This window comes from Carettochelys insculpta, chromosome 11 (assembly GCF_033958435.1).
Source record: "Carettochelys insculpta isolate YL-2023 chromosome 11, ASM3395843v1, whole genome shotgun sequence".
Lineage (NCBI taxonomy): Eukaryota > Metazoa > Chordata > Testudines > Carettochelyidae > Carettochelys > Carettochelys insculpta.
Window position 1 is genome coordinate 19712437 of NC_134147.1, and position 17653 is coordinate 19730089.

The 17653-nt window shown below is 62.0% G+C and overlaps 3 protein-coding genes across 3 annotated transcripts; 2 read left to right on the plus strand and 1 right to left on the minus strand.

Moving 5' to 3' along the window:
* The first annotated feature begins 1549 nt into the window (after nt 1-1549).
* On the plus strand, nt 1550-9269 carry ESRRA (estrogen related receptor alpha). Its single transcript, XM_075006055.1, has 7 exons — nt 1550-1709; nt 4315-4633; nt 5442-5558; nt 5840-5965; nt 6141-6308; nt 6657-6926; nt 7271-9269. The coding sequence occupies exons 2-7, from the start codon at nt 4327-4329 to the stop codon at nt 7516-7518; spliced, it is 1236 nt and encodes a 411-aa protein (XP_074862156.1). The 5' UTR covers nt 1550-1709; nt 4315-4326; the 3' UTR covers nt 7519-9269.
* Nucleotides 9270-9970: 701 nt separating this feature from the next.
* Nucleotides 9971-12215, minus strand: TRMT112 (tRNA methyltransferase activator subunit 11-2). Its single transcript, XM_075006058.1, has 4 exons — nt 11971-12215; nt 11743-11844; nt 10742-10834; nt 9971-10186 (listed from the first exon to the last, which is right to left on the minus strand). The coding sequence occupies exons 1-4, from the start codon at nt 12049-12051 to the stop codon at nt 10085-10087; spliced, it is 378 nt and encodes a 125-aa protein (XP_074862159.1). The 5' UTR covers nt 12052-12215; the 3' UTR covers nt 9971-10084.
* A 400-nt stretch (nt 12216-12615) lies between these two features.
* Nucleotides 12616-16693, plus strand: PRDX5 (peroxiredoxin 5). Its single transcript, XM_075006056.1, has 6 exons — nt 12616-12764; nt 13807-13941; nt 14336-14467; nt 15119-15157; nt 15768-15832; nt 16361-16693. The coding sequence occupies exons 1-6, from the start codon at nt 12624-12626 to the stop codon at nt 16464-16466; spliced, it is 618 nt and encodes a 205-aa protein (XP_074862157.1). The 5' UTR covers nt 12616-12623; the 3' UTR covers nt 16467-16693.
* The last annotated feature ends 960 nt before the right edge of the window (nt 16694-17653 follow it).

A 17653-nucleotide genomic window follows, 5' to 3' on the forward strand; every position in this document is an offset into this window, starting at 1 on the left:
TGGGGCAGGGCCTGCCCGAGGGGTCCCCATGCGAGGAGAGGCCTGTCCCTGCTCAAAGAGCCAGGGATGCTTCTGACACCCCAGGAGCCCCGTACAGGCGCCAAAGGGCCATGCCAGGACTCCTGAGTTCTTTCCTCAGCTCTGCCATTATCTTTGATGAGTCCCTTTCCCTTCCTGTGCTAATCCCTTACACCCCCTTCTGGCTATTCAGCTTGGAAGCTTTTCAGGGCAGGGACTGTTTTTGTGCTGGCCTCCGCCCTGTCTGGGCCAGGAAGCTGCCCACCCCCTGCCCGCGGCTGGGACAGGTTCTGTGCAGCAGCAGCACCCGGTGTGCTGGCTCATGGGGTGAGTGGGTGGGGTAGCAAACCAGCGGTGGGGAGTTCTCAGTTGCACAGCCAGTGGCTGTGTGGCTAGAAAGGCCCTGGACAACCTTCCAGTGCCTGGAAAGTGAGGTCACACCTGTGTTTGCAGCTAAACCAGCCCCAGCCGGCGAGCCCTGGCCACAGCCCTAACCTGCCCGCTCAGTTAGCAAGGGTGGCCGTAACACATGCGCAGCTCTGGCCTTCTGTCCCAACCCACAGTCTCCTGCTATCCCACCTGGTGTCCCCTAGCCGGGGTTCCTCTCTAACTCTGCCGTTGCCACTCAGCCTTGACCGACAGCCTCCTACCATCCCAGCCCCCTACTTCCAGCTCTGCTGGGGTCTCTCAACCCCAACCTGCAGCCACCTGGGCGGGTTGGATCTGCCCTAGGGAATTAATACTAATGTCCTGTAATGAAGGGCCGTGTCAGGGATCGGTAAAGGAGTCCCATGTGACTTGGGGGTGGGACTAACAGCTGGGTCCTCCTCAGGGGCTCAGCGTGACCTTCAATGACCTTCGGCTCCCCAGGCCAGGAGGAGGCTGGCTCTGCTGGTCAGGTACCAGACATGCAAATGCTCGGTGGGTGAGAGTAGGCGGTTGAGTGGCCAGGCTTTCCCCAGCTCTGCCCCTGACCTGCGCTGTGACCATGGGGGCACAGCTCTTTCCTGCTGTGTGCTTGTTTTCCCCTCTGGCCCCTGGGGCTGAGGCAGGGCTGGCTCCTGAGGATTTATGGATCAGCAGGGGAGGGGCACAAAGGATCTCCCCGCAGGATGCACCACTCCCTGGTATGTTCCCCTGCGTGTGGTTTGGCCTGGGCCCAGGGTCTCCTCCAGGTCACCCCAAGCTGAGGATGGGTGGTTCGATGCTGCCCTGTCTCCCTGCTCCCCGGGGCTTGGTCTCTCCCCTGCCCAGCAAGAGAGGGCCAGACACACACACGTGCACCCCCAAACCACCCATGAGGCTCCTACAGCCCCCCCATCCCCTGGCCGCCCCCCTGCTCCACCTGTGCCCCGTAAACACCCTGTTAGCTGCCGAGCAGCCCCCGCCCCCAAACTCCCTGCAGGCGGGTGCGCGCCCCGCAACCCTAGCGGGAGGGGGGCGGGGGGGGCGCAGCGAGCGCGTGCAGCCAGGCCCCGCCCCGCTGCTGCATATTCACGAGGCGCGGCCCCGCCCCTCCCATTTGTCAGCTGGGAGCCCAGGAGGAAGTGCGCCGCGATGTCCTTTTGTGTCCTACACCGGCGGCGCAGCGCAGCGAGCCGGGCTGAGCCCGCGCCCATGGCCCGGCCGGCCCCCCGCCTCCCGGGCCCCTGAGCCCCGCCCGGCCCGGACAGGCCACGCCGGGCCCCAAGGTCAGTGCGGGGTCGGGCCGGGGGCCCGGGCTGCCCACGCGAGTCCCGCTCCGCAGGGGCTGGGACGGGAGACGGACAGGACAGACGGACGCCGCAGGGGCAGCCGCCCCGGGCCCACGCGGGACCGCGACACGGCCGGGGGCGCACGGACAGGCTGGGGCGGGCGCGGCTGGGACCGGCGGCCGGACACGGGGCTGCCCCGGCGGCCCGGGACAGGCGCGCAGGAGTCGGGGCCAGGGGTGGAGAGAGCGACTCACAGACACCACAGGGCTGGGCTGGGTCCCGCCGCTCCGGTGCCCCCCGGAGCAACACGGGCCCCTGGCCAGCTAGGGAGACCAGCGGGGCGGGAGCCGCGGTGTCTGGGCGCCAGAGCACGTGCCCTGGGAGTGACCATGTGCCAGTCGCACAATCTCGTGCCAGCCCCCCCTCCCCCAATCCCGCCTGCAGGTTTGAGCCTGGGGGGCAGCTGGGAGGGGGGTGGGGAATGGCAGATATCCACCTGCCCCACTTCCCCGCCCCCCCAGCTCAGGGATCCATGAGCAGTCAAGTCAGAATTGGCCAGGGTCAAAGGTCAGGTCCTGAACCGGCCCAAGGCCTGACCCTGAAGGGGGGGGAGCAGGTGGAGGGAAAGAAGAGAGGGGAGTGAGGCTGGGATTAGACTGGGGGAGATGGGGAATTCTTCCCCCACACCAGGGAGCTGAAATGCCCCCTCCACCGCCCCTCTATCACACGATGGGGACGGCACTCCCCTACCCACCCCAGGCGATGTCTGGTGTCACTTACTGCCACTCCTTGCACTGGAGCAGGATGCGGAGTCACCTCCAATACACCCGGCGTGTCTCCCGCTGCCCCTTCCACCCCCTCTGGCAGAGGGAGGAGAGAAAGTTTGACCAACTTTTGTGTCTCTGTGCTACAGATGGGAGGGAGGTTGTGGGGCGCAGCAGGGGGAGGGCTGGCGTGCAGTGGAAGGACCGTGAATGGGTTGGGAGGATGGGGTGAAATGGGGGTGCACGATGCATTGAGGAGGCTGTCCCAGAAGTCTGGGTCCCAGGCCTGATCCCAGGCTCCCCACCACAGTCCACTTAGGACTCCAGGTTAGTCCCAGAGTGGTGCAGTTGGGCCACTGTTGCGGAGGGGTGGGGTGCAGGGGAAAGGAGGGTGCCTGGATAGTGGGGTGCGGAGCGAGGGTAGAGCGGGAGGGGCTGCAGGGGGGAAGAGTGCAGGAGGGTAGAGGACAGGCTTCTGTAAGCGCAGTGGGGCATGATGGAGGATCCAGGCCTCGCTTCCCATCCGCTTGCTCTTGCGTAACCCTCCCTTCCCTCCCCCCCCCGCCCCCCCGGCCGCAGGACACTGGGAAAGAGACAAGACGGAGTGAAGAGGACAAAGGTCGGGAGGGGGGTGGAACACGGGGATGGCTGAGACGCCTGGGACGCTCCGGAGAACGTGGATGTCATGCATGAGCAGAGGGAGAGCGCTCTGACATGGGCTAACACGCACAGACATGGTCCCCTCCCCTCCCCCGCAGTCGGGCTAAAGGTGGCCTCTAAGATTCATTCCTGGTCTTGTCTGTACCATTCTGGACACCTGGGTTCCATTCTTGATCCCAATTGCTCTGCCCTGCTTGTGGGCTGGGAGCGTGGCAAGGGTTGCTCCTGCGTGGGGGAGGTGTGGGGTGAATGCTGGGCTGGGGGGTGTGTGTGTTTGCAGAGCAGGGTACAGCCCTGGAGGGCTACCACCCCTCCCTGACCACATGGGCTCTATGTAAAGTGTCAGGCCTGGTTGGTACGTGGGGACCACAGGCAGGTCATCCCTCCCTCCCGTCCCCTCGCTCCCAAGAGTTCCCTGTTCCTCAGAGGCCCCTGCTCCGAAATTACCCAGAGCCGGGCACTGAGGCAGCAGGGCAGTGGGGGATTGTGTGTGTGAGAGAGAGAGAGCCTGGCAAGTGAGGATGGGTGGGTGTGTTGGGGAGTGGGGAGCCACCTGAGCTCTGGCCTCTAGACTAAGCCATCTGCTGTGACCCTCATCTGCCTCCTGCAGCCTGGGCTGACTTGAGCCCTGGGGAGGGGAGTCAATTCCCACCCCACAGGTGGGGGGAGAACACAGACCCGAGACTAATTCAGCTTCTGTGCTGTTGGTTCAAGCTTTTGCCCTCCCGGAGACACCCCCTCGCATGCCCACCCCCGGCTCCCTCCCAGCAAACACACAGTTCCCCTCCCCCAGCCTGCGATCAGAGTGTCTCTCTGTGACCTTGAGCTTGTCACACGCGACCCTGAGATACTGGAGCTGGCACTGGGAGAGGGAGGGAGTGTACTGACCATCTGGGCAGAGGCTGCTAAGTTTGGGGGAGATCCTGGGCCAGGGCGTGGGGTCACAGCTCTGACATCAGAGCCAGCATTACGGGACTGAATCTCCCCACGGCAGCTTTCCTGGGGCCCCCAGGGGAGAGGCCAGGCTGAGGAACGGGTCCTGGGTGTCTGGCACTCATCCCTAGGGAACTGTCACAGCATGCTGGTAGGGCCTAAAAAAGGGGAGGGATTGGCCTGTGTGGGTGGGGAGAGACTGTCCTACTGCCTCCCCAAATTCCCCTCTGTGTTTCCCCCTGCAGGCCACCCCAGCCATGTCGTCTCGGGATCACCGTGCCGAGTTCTTCATCAAGACCGAGCCGGCCTCCCCGGACAGCCTGGCCCAGCACAGCCCCAGCGGCTCCTCCGATGCCAGTGGCCCCCCCCACGACCCGGAGCCGGGGGCACTGACTCGCCGGCGCCATGACCACAACCCCGACGAAGCCTCACCCCGGGGCAAGTACGTGCTGAGCTCCCTGCCCAAGCGCCTGTGCCTGGTGTGTGGGGACGTGGCCTCGGGATACCACTATGGCGTGGCCTCTTGCGAGGCCTGCAAAGCCTTCTTCAAGCGCACTATACAAGGTAACCCCCACGCACCCCTGACCCACAGCCCTGGGCCCCCTGTGCTGAGTATCGTTCAGAGGGTAGGTGGGGGCTCCCTGCCCCTCAAAGCACTTGCAAGTGGGTCCCCAAAGGGTCCAGTCACACCCCCCCCATGCTCCAGCTTGCCAAATACTGGGGGTTGGCTCAAGGGCTGGGATCAGGGAGGGGAGAGGGCAGCTCCCCGGGGCACCCCGGGCATGGCTGGTGGGTGGTTTTCGGTGAGGAGCTGGAGAAGTTGATTTTGCTTAAATGGTTTTATTTCATCCCTGGGCAAAACTGAGGTGAAATCTCGTGGGACGAGCCCAGTTGGCTTAGCCGGCCTCTGCAGCTGCAGCGCCTCCTGGGAGCTGTAATTCGGACGCCTCCCATGCCGCAGTTTCCTGGAGGACAGAACTACATCTCCCAAGATGCACCACGACCGCTCTTGCTGAGCTGCCCTTGGTGGTGCAAGGGCTGGGGGGGGGACAGTTCTCCTCCTTGGGCTGGTGCATGGCGAGCTCCTCCCAGCTGCACTGTGGGGGATGTAACCTAGGAGTCGGGCATTAAAAGAGAGGATCATTTCTGTTTGGTGGGTGGTCCTGGTCTCCCCTTCCTTGGGGTTACTTGCCCCCCCGCTCCAGTTCCTCCATCGCTCAATCGTTTGGCTTCACTTAGTGCCCCCCACTCCCTCCATCTCGGCCCCTCCCACCACAGGCTCAGCCCCCTCTTCTGCCCCCCTTCAGCTCCTCTCAGACTGTCTGCCCCCCAGACCTGGTCTCAGCCCCCGCTCACCCTGCTCTTCCCCCAGGCAGTATTGAGTACAGCTGCCCGGCCAGTAACGAGTGTGAGATCACCAAGCGGCGCCGCAAGGCCTGCCAGGCCTGCCGGTTCACCAAGTGCCTGCGCGTCGGCATGCTCAAGGAAGGTATGGGGGTGGACGGGCGCCAGGTGGGGCTGGGGGAGAGCAAGGGCCAGGGGTGGCAGGGAAGGAACCGGGTTGGTTGATGGGGGAACTGGAAGGGAAGGAGCTGCGGGGGGGATTAGGGGAATGCTGGGGGCAGGATGTGGGAGAATCAGGCAGTGGTTAATGTAGGGGGAACCGTCAATTCCCCCCACTCTCATGAGGGCAGATCGGTCCCCTTGGGAATGGGCAGGAGCGGGGCGGGGGGGTGGCAGTGCATTCTGATTCTCTGCTGTGCCCCCTAGGGGTGCGGTTGGACCGGGTGCGAGGAGGACGTCAGAAGTACAAGCGCCGCCCTGAGGTGGATGGGGCCCCCTTCCTGAACACCTTTGCCACCCCTCAAATTGCCACAGCGACCAGCAAGAAACCAGGTGAGTGGGGGTGGGCGGGGTCAGGATTAAGAGGCAGAGCCGGGGGTTGGGGGGAAGCCCAAGGCCGAAGAAGCAGGGAGCGGCGGGTCAGGATCACAGGGCACAGGCCGATCTGGGGGTGAGAGGGTGCTGGTGGGGGCTGGGGATCTCCTCTCACGTTGCCCCCTCTCTGCAGCTCCCATTAACCCCATGGTGTCCCACCTGCTGGTGGCTGAGCCTGAGAAGCTGTATGCAATGCCTGACCCAGCGCTGCCTGACGGGCCCCTGAGGGCTACCAGCGCCCTGTGTGACCTGGCCGACCGCGAGATCGTCGTCATCATCGGCTGGGCCAAGAACATCCCAGGTGGGGGCCTTACCCCCACCCACTCCCTCCACAATGTTCTCTATGACCCTGATCCCCTGCCCAGCATGGCCCCCTGACCTCATGTGGTTCCCCACCCGCCCGGTGCTCCCTTCTAATCCTACCTCTTTCACCCCCTGCAGGGTCCTGCTACGGGATGCTCAGGCCTGTCTCCTTCTCCCCTCCCTGTCTCCTTTCCCACCTTCCCTGTCCCCGCAGGGTTTCCATTCCCCATCTCCATCTCTGCTCCCAGTTGTCATCCCAGGGCCCTAACCCCTGTTCCTCTTGCCCTGCGTCCCCTGCAGAGTTCCTGGCCCACGCTGCTCCCTAACCTCTGTCCCTCTCCTGCAGGGTTCCCGGCGCTCTCGCTGGCTGATCAGATGAGTGTGCTGCAGAGTGCCTGGCTGGAGGTGCTGGTGCTGGGCGTGGCCTGGCGCTCGCTGCCCTGCGAGGACGAGGTGGTCTTTGCTGAGGACTTTGCGCTGGACGAGGAAGGGGCGCGTGCGGCAGGGCTCTGGGAGCTGAGTGCTGCCCTCCTGCAGCTGGTGCGCAAGTACCGAGCCCTGCGGCTGGAGCGTGAGGAGTACGTGCTGCTCAAGGCCCTGGCGCTTGCCAACTCCGGTGGGTCCTGTGCTACAGGGGACGTGGGGGTGGGGGGCAGGTTTCCACACCTGGCTTTCATCTGCCGGGGGCTGGGATCAGCTCCCCTCCTGCAGCGTCCCCTCCCTGCCCAACTGCCTCCTCTCCCCGCGGCTCCGCTTCCGCCTCCTCGACTCCCACCCCAGCTGTGATGCAAGGATGTGGTGGCCACGGCTGCCCCCCGGCCCGGTGCACGGCAGTCACATGGCAAACCCTCCTGCACAGCTCTACCCTGTACGATTCCCACCTCCCTCCCTCGCCGAGCTAGGCGCACATCAGCGACGGTGCCCTCGTCTTACCCTCCACCCCCGTTTTCCGCCCCGCAGACTCGGTGCACATTGAGGACGTGGCAGCTGTGCAGCGGCTGCGAGATGTACTGCATGAGGCTCTGCTGGAGTACGAGGGCAGCCGGCGGCCGGAGGAGCCGCGCCGGGCAGGGAAACTGTTGCTCACGCTGCCCCTGCTGCGCCAGACGGCTGCCCGCGCCCTGCACCACTTCTACAGCATCAAGCTGGGGGGGAAGGTGCCCATGCACAAGCTCTTTCTCGAGATGCTGGAAGCCATGATGGACTGAGACGCACCCTGGCCTTGCTGTGCCGGGGGGTGGATGCACGGACCGGGGTGAGGGACGCGGGGACAGACCGAGGTGGGGCAGGGAGACAGACATGTAGATGCAGGAGAGGGGCAGGGAGGAATGGGGACGGACGCCAGACAGACAAACAGGAGGGGTGGGGACAGTGGGGCGATGGGAGGGAGGATGGGGGACAGGGGAAGGACAGGGAAGACTGGAAGGGGAGGACTGCACTGATGTGGCTGGGCGGGGGGAAGCTGAAGCTTGGTCACAGAGCTGGAGACCGACGAGGGGACAGACTGATAGGGGGACCCAGCCCCCCATATGCACTGGAAGCCATATTCTAACTTATTAGCAGGAGGGAAGGGGTGGGGAGCAGCAGGGCCACCTATGGAAGCCATAATGGACCTGAACAGCAAAAAGCTGGTCTGCACTGAGCAAGGTATTAGCCCCCTATGCACAGACCTGGCCTGGGGTGGGAGGGTGGTCCCTGCCTGCCTCTGGCTGAGAACAGGGGCAACTCCCTGCTGAGACGTGCTGCCCAGTAGCCAATGGGTGCTGGGGTAGTAGGTAGGTTGGCACTGGAGGGGGTCACTTGGGGGGGAGGGCAGTAATAAGGGCAGCTGATTCTCTTGGGGGTCAGGGGAGGGCTTTCCTAGGGATATTACATGTAGTGGGTGTCCCCCCTTCCTCACTGGGTCTCTGAACTCACTGCTTAGAGGGCCATGGGGGTATTTTGAGAAATCACCCTCCCACCCTGATGTGGGACCCTGTGGCCTCCCACTTCCTTTGCCTGAGTGGGGATGAGGGGTTTGCAATAGCCCTTCAAGCAATAAACAAGCAAACTATATGTATGCACCGCTGGCACGAAGGGGAACTCCGAGATAGCCCTGGGGGAGTCCTGTAATGGGGTTACAGTAGCTATTTGAAGCAGGAAGGGCTCACTCAGGGAGCAGAGACAGGCAGGTCCTCTGAATCAGGCAGGGGAGTGCATGTGTGGGTCTCCTAGCTTGTAGGGAGAGATATCCTAATCTGGTAAGGGAATTGTGTGGGGGGAGGGTGATAAGCCCTTACTTTGCCTTGAAGCATGGGGGAGAGTGCTGGAGCCAGGGACTTCAACGTGCTTTTCCATGGAAAATACAGTGGGCTGATGGGTCTGGGAGTCCCACTGAGTGTTGATCTCTTCCACCACCCCACACATCCCCAGATGCTGGAGTCAGCTGAGCTGGGAGTGGAAGAGCTGCTGATGTAGCTGGGCCTGGGTTGAGGCAGAGGAGGCTGGAATTGGGGAGGGGGGAGCATACCACTGGGGTGGGGTAGCTGCACAGATAAGAGGGTGGCAAAGATTTGGCTGTATTTGAGCAGGGGGAGGCAGGCGTCCCTAGGGATGGGAAGTAAAGCCAGTGTCCCCTCCATTCCTCCTGAGCTTTCCCCTTGCCCCTCTGCTGCCCATAGCAATAAACCCTCCCTTCCCCTTGGGATGGGGGCGGGGGTGAAGATGCTGAGAAACATGTACATAGCAATATATCAGACTGTATATTTGTTGCAAGATATGTGACCCCTTCATCTCTGCTCCCCTCACAGGGATGCACCCTCAGTCTCCCCATTTCTATAAAGAATAAGGTGACATGGAGGGGGTTTGTATTAAATTATGTATGTGTATATATTATAAATACCTCTATTTTGTGTATAGGTGCTATACACACACATACATAGAGCTATATTCCAGAGCTAGAATAAACCATGGAGATATCCACCTGTGTCCTGGGTTTTCCTTCCTAGCAGTTAAGGAGCATTGTCTTGTTCTCTTTGTGCAGTATGTGGCCCAATGGGGGCTTTGATCCTGCCTGGGTGTCCAAGCAGTGTGCAGCCCACTGGGAGCCCTGCTCAAATGTAGGACTTTTAGGTACTCCTGCAAAGCCAGCTAACTGTCCTAAGCTATGTCTACACTGGAAGCATCTGTCGACAGAAGGTGCTGTCAGGAGGGTAATCGCTGCAAAACCTGTCAACAGATTGCAGCTCCACACAACTAAGTCTGTCGACAGAGAACTGCCAGACTGCACTGCCCTCTGGTGCCAGAAGGTGGAATAGCAGCTCTGCAAAGAGCTGCCTGGAAAACTGGAAGCCCTCTGTCAACAGAAGTAGCTACACCGCACTTTTGTCGACAGTCCTGTGCCCAGAGATGGTTACACCTCAAATTTTTGAGGGATAATACTGTCCAGGAGGGTGCAGAGTTCTGTCGAGACTTTGTTGACAGAATGCTTTAAGGGTGCAGATGCTCCCTGAGTTATGTCGACAGAAGGGAAAATAAGTGAGGTGCATGGTGGGGCAGGTCAATGCTCACATAGACCAAGGGCTAAGTGGAAGGGGCTAGAACAGGAAGGCTCAAACATAACTCCGGGCAGGGAGATCCCTTGGCTGGCGCAGCAGGGATGGAGGGACAGTTCGCAGATGATGTGCGCCACATCATAGTTTTATTTATACACAAACCAAACAAGCACAGAATGTCTTCACACACACCTTCCATCCCCCCACCCCCGACAAGCTCCGTCTTGGCCATCCAGGCTCTTCATGTCTCCTCCTTGCTCAGCAGCATGTTGGGGATGCCCTTGGTGATAGGGAACTCACGGCCAGAATCAGGGCACTTCAGGACACCCTCCATCACCTCCACCTGCATGTGGGGAAGAATCACAGGTCAGCTGCAAGCCTAGAGCCCGAGGGGCTGGCTGTGCACCGTCCCTATCCTATTCAGGCCTGTAATGCAGTCAGGGAGAGCTCGAATTCACCCAGAAACCCTCTCAAGTGTTTATTTGGATTAGGGGTGTTTTGCTGCAGTCATATCCCCCCACTGCCCAATTCCTAGCAGCTGGGGAAGGGACAGGGTGAGCCCCGGAAGCAAAAGAATCCCGTGACCCAAGTGCATGTCAGCCGATGCATTGCCAACCTCCATGAGACTGGATGTCTACATGCAACTAAAGCAGGGAGAAAATTCTCCACTGTCAATATACTCTCAAAGCCTGAGTGCCCCCTGCAGCATCTACATTAAGAACAGTGGGTTGATAAGTCCCCAGTGTCTCAGTCAGGCCAGGAAAGGGCCTATGTTTGTATCGTAGGCCTCTGTTATACAACCTTAGCCAAGGTTTTGGTGGTACCTGAGAGACAGTGCCCTGCACCACACAGGAAGTGGAAGATGGGCGGTGAATGTGGGTAAGGGGAAGGGTCTCACCTCCAGCAGTACATGATGCACCTTCCTCAGGAAATCATCATTGTTCTCATACTCAGGAGGCAGCTCATGGGGCAGGTTCGACAAGTGGCCCAGCTGTAGTGGGAGGGAAATCATGTCACAGTGCTGGCCCAGAACAGACCATTTGCTGTGACTCACTCCCCACATCCCAAGCCACCTTTCTCTCCAATCCCTCCAAAGGGTGCAGTGCCAACCACGTGGCCCATGACAGCGCTCTGGGCAGAAGAAAGTCACGTGGCCAGTGTAGCAGTTTGAGCATTGGCCTGCTAAACCCAGGGTTGTGAGCTCACTCACTGAGGGGGCCATGTAGGGATCTGCGGCAAATGGATTTAAAAACAAAATATCTGCCAGGGACAGTGTTTGGTCCAACTGTGAGTGCAGGCAACTGGACTTGATGACTTCCCTTGGTCCCTTCCAGTTCTATGAGATGGGAATATTGTGTCCAGCTTTGCCCCCTCTCCGCTATATAAAAAAGATGTGGATGTGCTGGAGCAGGTTCAGCAGAGGGCAACGAAAATGATTAAGGGGCTGGAGCACATGACCAGTGAGGAGAGGCTGAGGGATTTGGGCTTATTTAGTTTACAGAAGAGAAGACTGAGGGGTGATTTAATAGCAGCCTTCAAACTTCCTGAAGGGGAGCTCTAAAGAGGAGGGTGAGAAACTGTTCTCAATGGTGACAGGCGGCAGAACAAGGAGAAATGGTCTGAAGGAAGAGGGAGAGGAGTAAGTTGGATATTAGGAAAAACTATTTCACCAGGCGGGTGGTGAAGCATTGGAACGCGTTGCCTAGAGAGGTGGTGGATTCTCCATCTCTGGAGGTTTTTAAGTCCCGGCTGGCCAAGGTCCTGGCTGGGATGATTTAGTTGGGGTTGATCCTGCTTTAGGCAGGCGGCTGGACTCGATGACCTCCTGAGGTCCCTTCCACCCCGGTGGTTCTGTGGGGTAGGTCTCCTCTCCCCCCCAGCCCCTCCGCCCCTACTCACGCTCTCCGCAGCCTCCACCAGGGCCCGCCACTCCACTTTGGGGATCATGCGCGCCACGAACCGCGGGTTGAACTCCACGTTGCTCACTTTCACCTCGGTGGCCTGCGGGCGGGCGGGGTCAGGTTAGGCCGGGCCGGGGGGCAGGAAATCACCCCGCTCCCCGCCCTCGCGTTGGGGCCGCCCGGGGAAGGGATTCCGGCCCCGCTGGCGGCTGGGGATCCCTGTTACCTGGATGCGGAGGGGGAAGCCGCCACCGGGCCGCACCCCCCGCACGTGCGAGGTCAGCATGTTGTGCGTCAGCAGCTTCATCTTCGCACCCGCCGCGCAGGGCGCCGCACACGCGGTCACCGAGGAGGCGGAGGGACGCCAAACGCGGCTACTTCCGGTTCAACTCGGCACTCAAACAGGCGACTTCCGGCTGCCGTGTGCGCTACGCAAAAGGATCCGGCGGCTGAAAGGGAAACACGGACCCGTCCGGAGGGTTCCGGAAGGATCCGGCGATAGGGCGCCGTTCTCCGAGTTCGCGACTGCTCCGGGAGTGCTCCTGCCCCAGTAGGGAAGTGAGAATAATGAGAATCTAAAGAAAAGGGCTAATGTATACAAAATGATATGCAAATCATATTTAAACTAATGCATTCATACACGCAAAAAACAGGGGAACAGCTGTCCTTCGCAAGTTATGTTAATTGTTTTCAAATTAAGCGTGCATAATATTTGTAACGTCGCCCTGCCAATCACCCCTGTGCGAAAGGCGCCACCCACGACGTGGAAACCGCGCGCGCGCACGAACCAAGGGGCTGCGGCGCACGCGCGTTCCATTCCAGCCCAGGGCTCCCGGGGGCCCGGCTGTTTCCTTGGCAACTGTCATTCAAGCGGTTCCCATGGTGAGCGCGTGGCGCGGCGGGGCGGGGCTGGTGCTCCGGTGGGGGCGGGGGCTGCGGCGGGCCGGGCTTACCACTGGCTCTGAGCCCTCAGGATCGCGGAGCTTTCGAGTGCGAGCAGCTGCCATGGCGCCCGTCAAGGTGAGACAGGGCGGGACCCCGCCTCCAGCCTGCCCCCCCCCCACCCCCGGGCCCCGAGCGCATTCTGCTGCACAAGCCCCGCCCCCGACTGGGCCCCCGCTGCCCGCCCCGGGGTCGTGGCTCCGAGCCCACGTGCGCCCCTGGCGCGCGGCGGTCGCTGCGGGGCTCTGGCCTTACGCGGGAGGGGGATTGCAACAAGGGGGGCCCTGAGCTCCCCGCGCCCCCCAAACTTGGGGGGGCAGGAGAGGCGGGAAAGTGGGGGCGGGGGTAGGGGGTGCACGGGGCGGTTGAGAGGTGGGGGAGGAGTCACGCTGCAGAGCGGGGGGGCTAGGTTATGAGGGAGACGGGCGACAAGAGGTGGGAGCGGGGGTAGAGACTGGGGGGAGGTGCGGGCGAGACCTGGAGATGCTGGGTTGGTGGTGAGGGGGCATTGGGGGCAGGGGGAGCAGGGAGATGGTTTGGGGTTGTGGGGGCGGCAGAGCAGGCTGGGGAGCAGGGATTGTTGGTTGGGAGGGGGAAAAGGCTGTAGCTGAAGAGGCTGGGGTGGGCATGGGGGTAGTGGGAGGTGTCCTGCTCATGAGTTGGAGTAATCTGTTTGGCAATGCCAAGGCAGGGTGCTGAGTCACTGAGTCTCTGCCCTGTGCTGCCCCCCTGCATATAGTTACAATAGAGGGGTGCAGACAGGGCTCTCCTCCCCAGCCATGCAGAGGCTCATCACAGGCTTTGTGCATCTGCTGGAGGGGTGTCTCTGCCCCCTCCCAGGCCAGTGGAGGCGGGGGGGTTGAGACAGGAATCTGACTGGGTCAGAAGGGGGTCATGCCCCATTAGTTCTCAAACGGTCAGGGCCTCCAGCTGCATCTCTTCTGGCCATGCCCTGTTGGTGCTGGGGAGGTGGGGGTCATAGCTGGGGCAAGAAGAACAGGCTCCCATTTGGGATTCCAGAGTGGGGGTGGCTGGGAATGGGGAGAGGCTTATCCTGAGTGGCGGGGTGGAGGGGGACTTGGCTCGGATTCCTCCAGCCCTCACCCTTTGTGCTGTTCAGGTTGGAGACAGGCTCCCCAGTGTGGAGGTGTACGAGGGGGACCCCGGCACCAAGGTGGACGTGGCTGCACTCTTCAAGGGGAAGAAGGGGATTCTCTTTGGGGTGCCTGGTGCTTTCACCCCAGGCTGCTCCAAGGTGAGGCTTGGAGAGGCCCTACAGTGTCCCCTTCCCACACCCTTCCCAACCTCACCCATTTTAGAACACACAAACCAACTCCAGAGCCCCCCGTTATCCTAGAGCACCCCCTGCAACCCCCCATTGCCCTCACTCCACGGAGCATCCCCAACCCCACTCCGGTCCCCAGAACTTGTCCACCAGAGCAGTCCCCTTCTCTCAGGCCCATCCCTGGGACCAAGGGAGCTGCAGGGCGCACTGGGAGGAAAGGGTGTGTCCTTGCAAACCAGGGGCTGCCCAAGTCCCTCCCCGGTGAGCCCCACAGCTCCTGGGGTGAGGGGTGAGGGTCCTTGGGCTGATGTCTGCCCCCCTCCTCCCCCATGCTGGGAAACTAATGCTCTTCTTGCCTTCTCAGACCCACCTGCCGGGCTATGTGGAGCAGGCTGAGGCGCTGAAGGCCAAGGGCGTGGAGCTGATTGCCTGCCTGGCTGTAAATGATGTCTTTGTTGTGAGTGAATGGGCCAAGGCCCACGGAGCTCAGGGCAAGGTGAGTTGTCGGGGGGACAGGCACAAAGCCCAGGGGCCTCAGGGTAGAGTGAGGGGATGGAAATGAGGACAAAGCCCACTGGGCTCAGGGCACAGTGAGTGAAGGTGGGTGGGGACAAGACCCATGGGCTCCCAGGGGGAAGGGAGAGAAGGGGGGCAGGCCCATGGGGCCAAGGGCCAGGAGAGCAAAGGGAGGTGAGGCAGGGGACCGTGGAGCCCAGGCCAGGAGGAGCACAGAGGGTTGGGGGGGCGCCAGCCGAGGGGAACGCGGAGAGTTCCAGGGCCCATAGCAAGGGGACTGCAGCGGATGGGAATAGGGAGCTCCCAGCAGGCGGAGGGAGGGAGTGGGGGGGTTGAGGCCCAGGGCAGTGTCCTGGCGGTGTTGGGGGCTGTCTCGCAGGGGAAGAGGAGGAGACTCTTCTCCCCCTCACCCAGCGGTAGCCTAACCCCCAGGCTGCAGGAGCTTTAACCCCGCTCACCCTCACCCCCGGCAGCAGGTGACTCAGTCCCGGAGCACTTCCCTTCCTGGCAGGAGCTGTCAGTTGTGCAAGGGGCCATCTGTAGGTTATGTAACCCCAGGAGGGGGTGTGGCCCTTGCCACTCACAACCGCCTCTGCACTGGCTCCCTAATCCTGTCCCCCTTCGCCCCCAGGTGCGGATGCTGGCTGACCCCACTGGAGCCTTTGGAAAGGTAACCTCCCCACCAGCCCATGCCCCTAGGTGCCATCCCCCTCCAGGAGAAGTACCATCCCCATCTCCGGCCAGCCTGTCTGTGTGCCAGTCCGTGGCCTTTCCCCTCCAAACCGGCACCACGCCCCAGTCCTGGGCCCCTGGCCCCGGTCACTCGCCTTTCTTACTCCCCATGTGCCTGCCCTGTCTTGTCCTCTGCTCCTCCCCTTACCCTGAGATCCAGCCTCCCAGGAGGCTGGGGGGCAGGCCAGTGGGACCTCCATCCGCTATTTGAGGCACCCAGAGTTCTGCCCCTCCACTGCCACCTTCCTGACATGAACAGCTGGGCCTGGGTTGGCATTAAAGGGCACCTGTGGGCCTGTTTGCAGGGTGGGTCCTGGGCTGGAACCTCTGCCTGGAGGGGCCTGTTTCTCTTTCTCTCACTACCCCCCCACCCCGCCCCTTGTGTTTGTTTCTCGTGTGCACCCACACACCCACCCCCGTGTTTGTTTCTCATGCACATGACCCCTTGTGTTTGTGTTCTCTCTCACACACACACACACACACACACCCACCCACACACACACACACACACACACACCCACCCCCGTTGTGTGTCCTTTCTCCTCTAGGCTACAGAGCTGCTGCTGGACAGTGACGCCCTCCGCACTCTCTTTGGGACCAACCGCTGCAAAAGGTAAGCAGTGTGCTCCCTGCCCTGCTGCAGCCAGTGGGGATACCCCTGGGGGAGTTCCCTTTCTCTGGGGTGTGGGGCTGAGTGCGGGAGCGCAGAGGGGAGAGGAAACACCCCCGAAGCTCTGGGCCACTGGGATGTCCCCTTTGCATGGGGGGTATTAATATGGAGGGAAGGGGAAGCGAATGGAGTCCTCCTCTCTGCACCTCTGCGGGAAAACTGGGAGGAGGCGAAGCTCAGACTAGCCCCACACGGCCACCCCAGCTCTCCCTTCTCCAGGATGCAACTGGGGCGCTAGGAGCAGGGAGGGAGCCCTGGCTGTGTCCCCTCACTGAACTCCCCTGTCTCCCCCCAGGTTCTCTGTCCTGGTGGGAGTCGGAGGGTCCTGGAGGGAGGAGAGAGGGAATCCCTGTGCGGGAGGGGAGCCCCCAGTCGTGTTTGCACGCAGACCCCTCCCAAGCTTTGTGTGGTGGAGGATGGCCTGAGAGGAGGGGGCGCTGGCTCTGACGCCCCTGCCCCTGCCTCTCTCAGGTTCTCCATGGTGCTGGAGGATGGCGTGGTGAAGGCTCTCAACGTGGAGGAGGATGGAACAGGGCTGACCTGCAGCCTCGCCAACCACATCCTCTCTCAGCTCTGAGGCCCAGGACACCAGGGTGCCTCCTGTTGCTGCTGCTCTCCCCACCGTGCCCTGGCGCCCAGAGTGGGGCAGCGCAGCGCCTTTCCGGGGTGGTTGGGTGACCTGCCCCCTGGCAGGGGGTGGGGGGCAGCGCAGCTGCTCCAGCTTTCTTGGGCGCACTCATCCCCTGGTGGTGGCGTACGGCTCTGCCGTGCTGTGTAGCAACCTGGAATAAACCGTTCTTGCCAGCCCTGCTTCTGTCTCTCTGCTGGGAGGAGGGGGAGACCCAGCCCCTAATTCTGCCCTGCTCAGCTCACCTGCACCCCGACGTGTTGCCCTGCCCAGGTCTCCTCCACGCCCCCTCTCCAATCTCACAACCCCTTTGCTTCCTTGGGGCAGAATAAACCGCGTGGAGGGGCAGGGGCCAGGTGAGCAGAGGGAGATGGGGCGGGTGCGGGTCTGTGCCTTGGAGATGGGGTGGGAGGGTCTGTGGGCGCATTAGTGAGTCTCACCAGGGCTCTGAGGGTCCGAGCTGTGGCCCGCACAGTGCCCACCGGGAGTCACGGTGTCCCCTCGCCCTGGGTGACGGGTCACAAGCTCTAGGGGCGAGTGGGACTCAGCGCCCCCCGAGAAGCAGGACCCCACAGACCATTCCCAAGCAGGACCTTCGGTGTGGGCCCCAGCCTGGCCACAGGGGGGCGCTTGTGCTCCAAACTCCAGGCCGGTCCCATGTCTGGTGTGATGGGGAAGGAAGTGGCTTGGAAACTGCTGGAGGGAGGGGGGCAGAGTTCTTCCCCTGCAGTGCCCTGGCTCCGCTCCTCCCGCTCAAGGCCAGAGCCGTGGCTCCTTCCCCAGCCATCTGCTGTGCAGTGGGTCTGGGCTCTTCCCCAGCAATGAAATCTGAGAGGGAACAATGCAGGGCTGGGGGTGATTTCCCCCCTCCCCACCCCGGTAGCAGGGGGTGCCGCGCGTCCCCCTGCAGCTGCGACCAGCGTGAGAAGTAGCTTTGCCTCTGGCCTCTAATGATTTATGAGGTGCGTTACGGGTCTGAGTTCAGAGCCCTTGTCAGGCCGGCTGGCGCTGCACAGCGCTCCGTGGGCCCTCGCCCGTTGGGCCAGGTACTGCAGACCCATAAGGAGCTGGATGTGAGTCAAATGGAAACCCATCTCCTTGGGCTGGGGGCCAGGGGAGGCCCCTCACCCTGCGTC

Excerpts from the sequence above, each read along its gene's own strand:
- TRMT112 (XM_075006058.1), bottom strand. The coding sequence starts at position 12,051 with ATGAAGCTGCTGACGCACAACATGCTGACCTCGCACGTGCGGGGGGTG. Across the intron at positions 11,845-11,970 it reads GCTTCCCCCTCCGCATCCAG|GCCACCGAGGTGAAAGTGAG; the intron begins GTAACAGGGATC and ends GCCCGCCCGCAG. Across the intron at positions 10,187-10,741 it reads TGCATCATGTACTGCTGGAG|GTGGAGGTGATGGAGGGTGT; the intron begins GTGAGACCCTTC and ends CCCCACATGCAG.
- ESRRA (XM_075006055.1), top strand. The coding sequence starts at position 4,327 with ATGTCGTCTCGGGATCACCGTGCCGAGTTCTTCATCAAGACCGAGCCG. Across the intron at positions 4,634-5,441 it reads CTTCAAGCGCACTATACAAG|GCAGTATTGAGTACAGCTGC; the intron begins GTAACCCCCACG and ends CTCTTCCCCCAG. Across the intron at positions 5,966-6,140 it reads AGCGACCAGCAAGAAACCAG|CTCCCATTAACCCCATGGTG; the intron begins GTGAGTGGGGGT and ends CCCTCTCTGCAG.
- PRDX5 (XM_075006056.1), top strand. The coding sequence starts at position 12,624 with ATGGTGAGCGCGTGGCGCGGCGGGGCGGGGCTGGTGCTCCGGTGGGGG. Across the intron at positions 13,942-14,335 it reads TCACCCCAGGCTGCTCCAAG|ACCCACCTGCCGGGCTATGT; the intron begins GTGAGGCTTGGA and ends TTGCCTTCTCAG. Across the intron at positions 15,833-16,360 it reads GGGACCAACCGCTGCAAAAG|GTTCTCCATGGTGCTGGAGG; the intron begins GTAAGCAGTGTG and ends TGCCTCTCTCAG.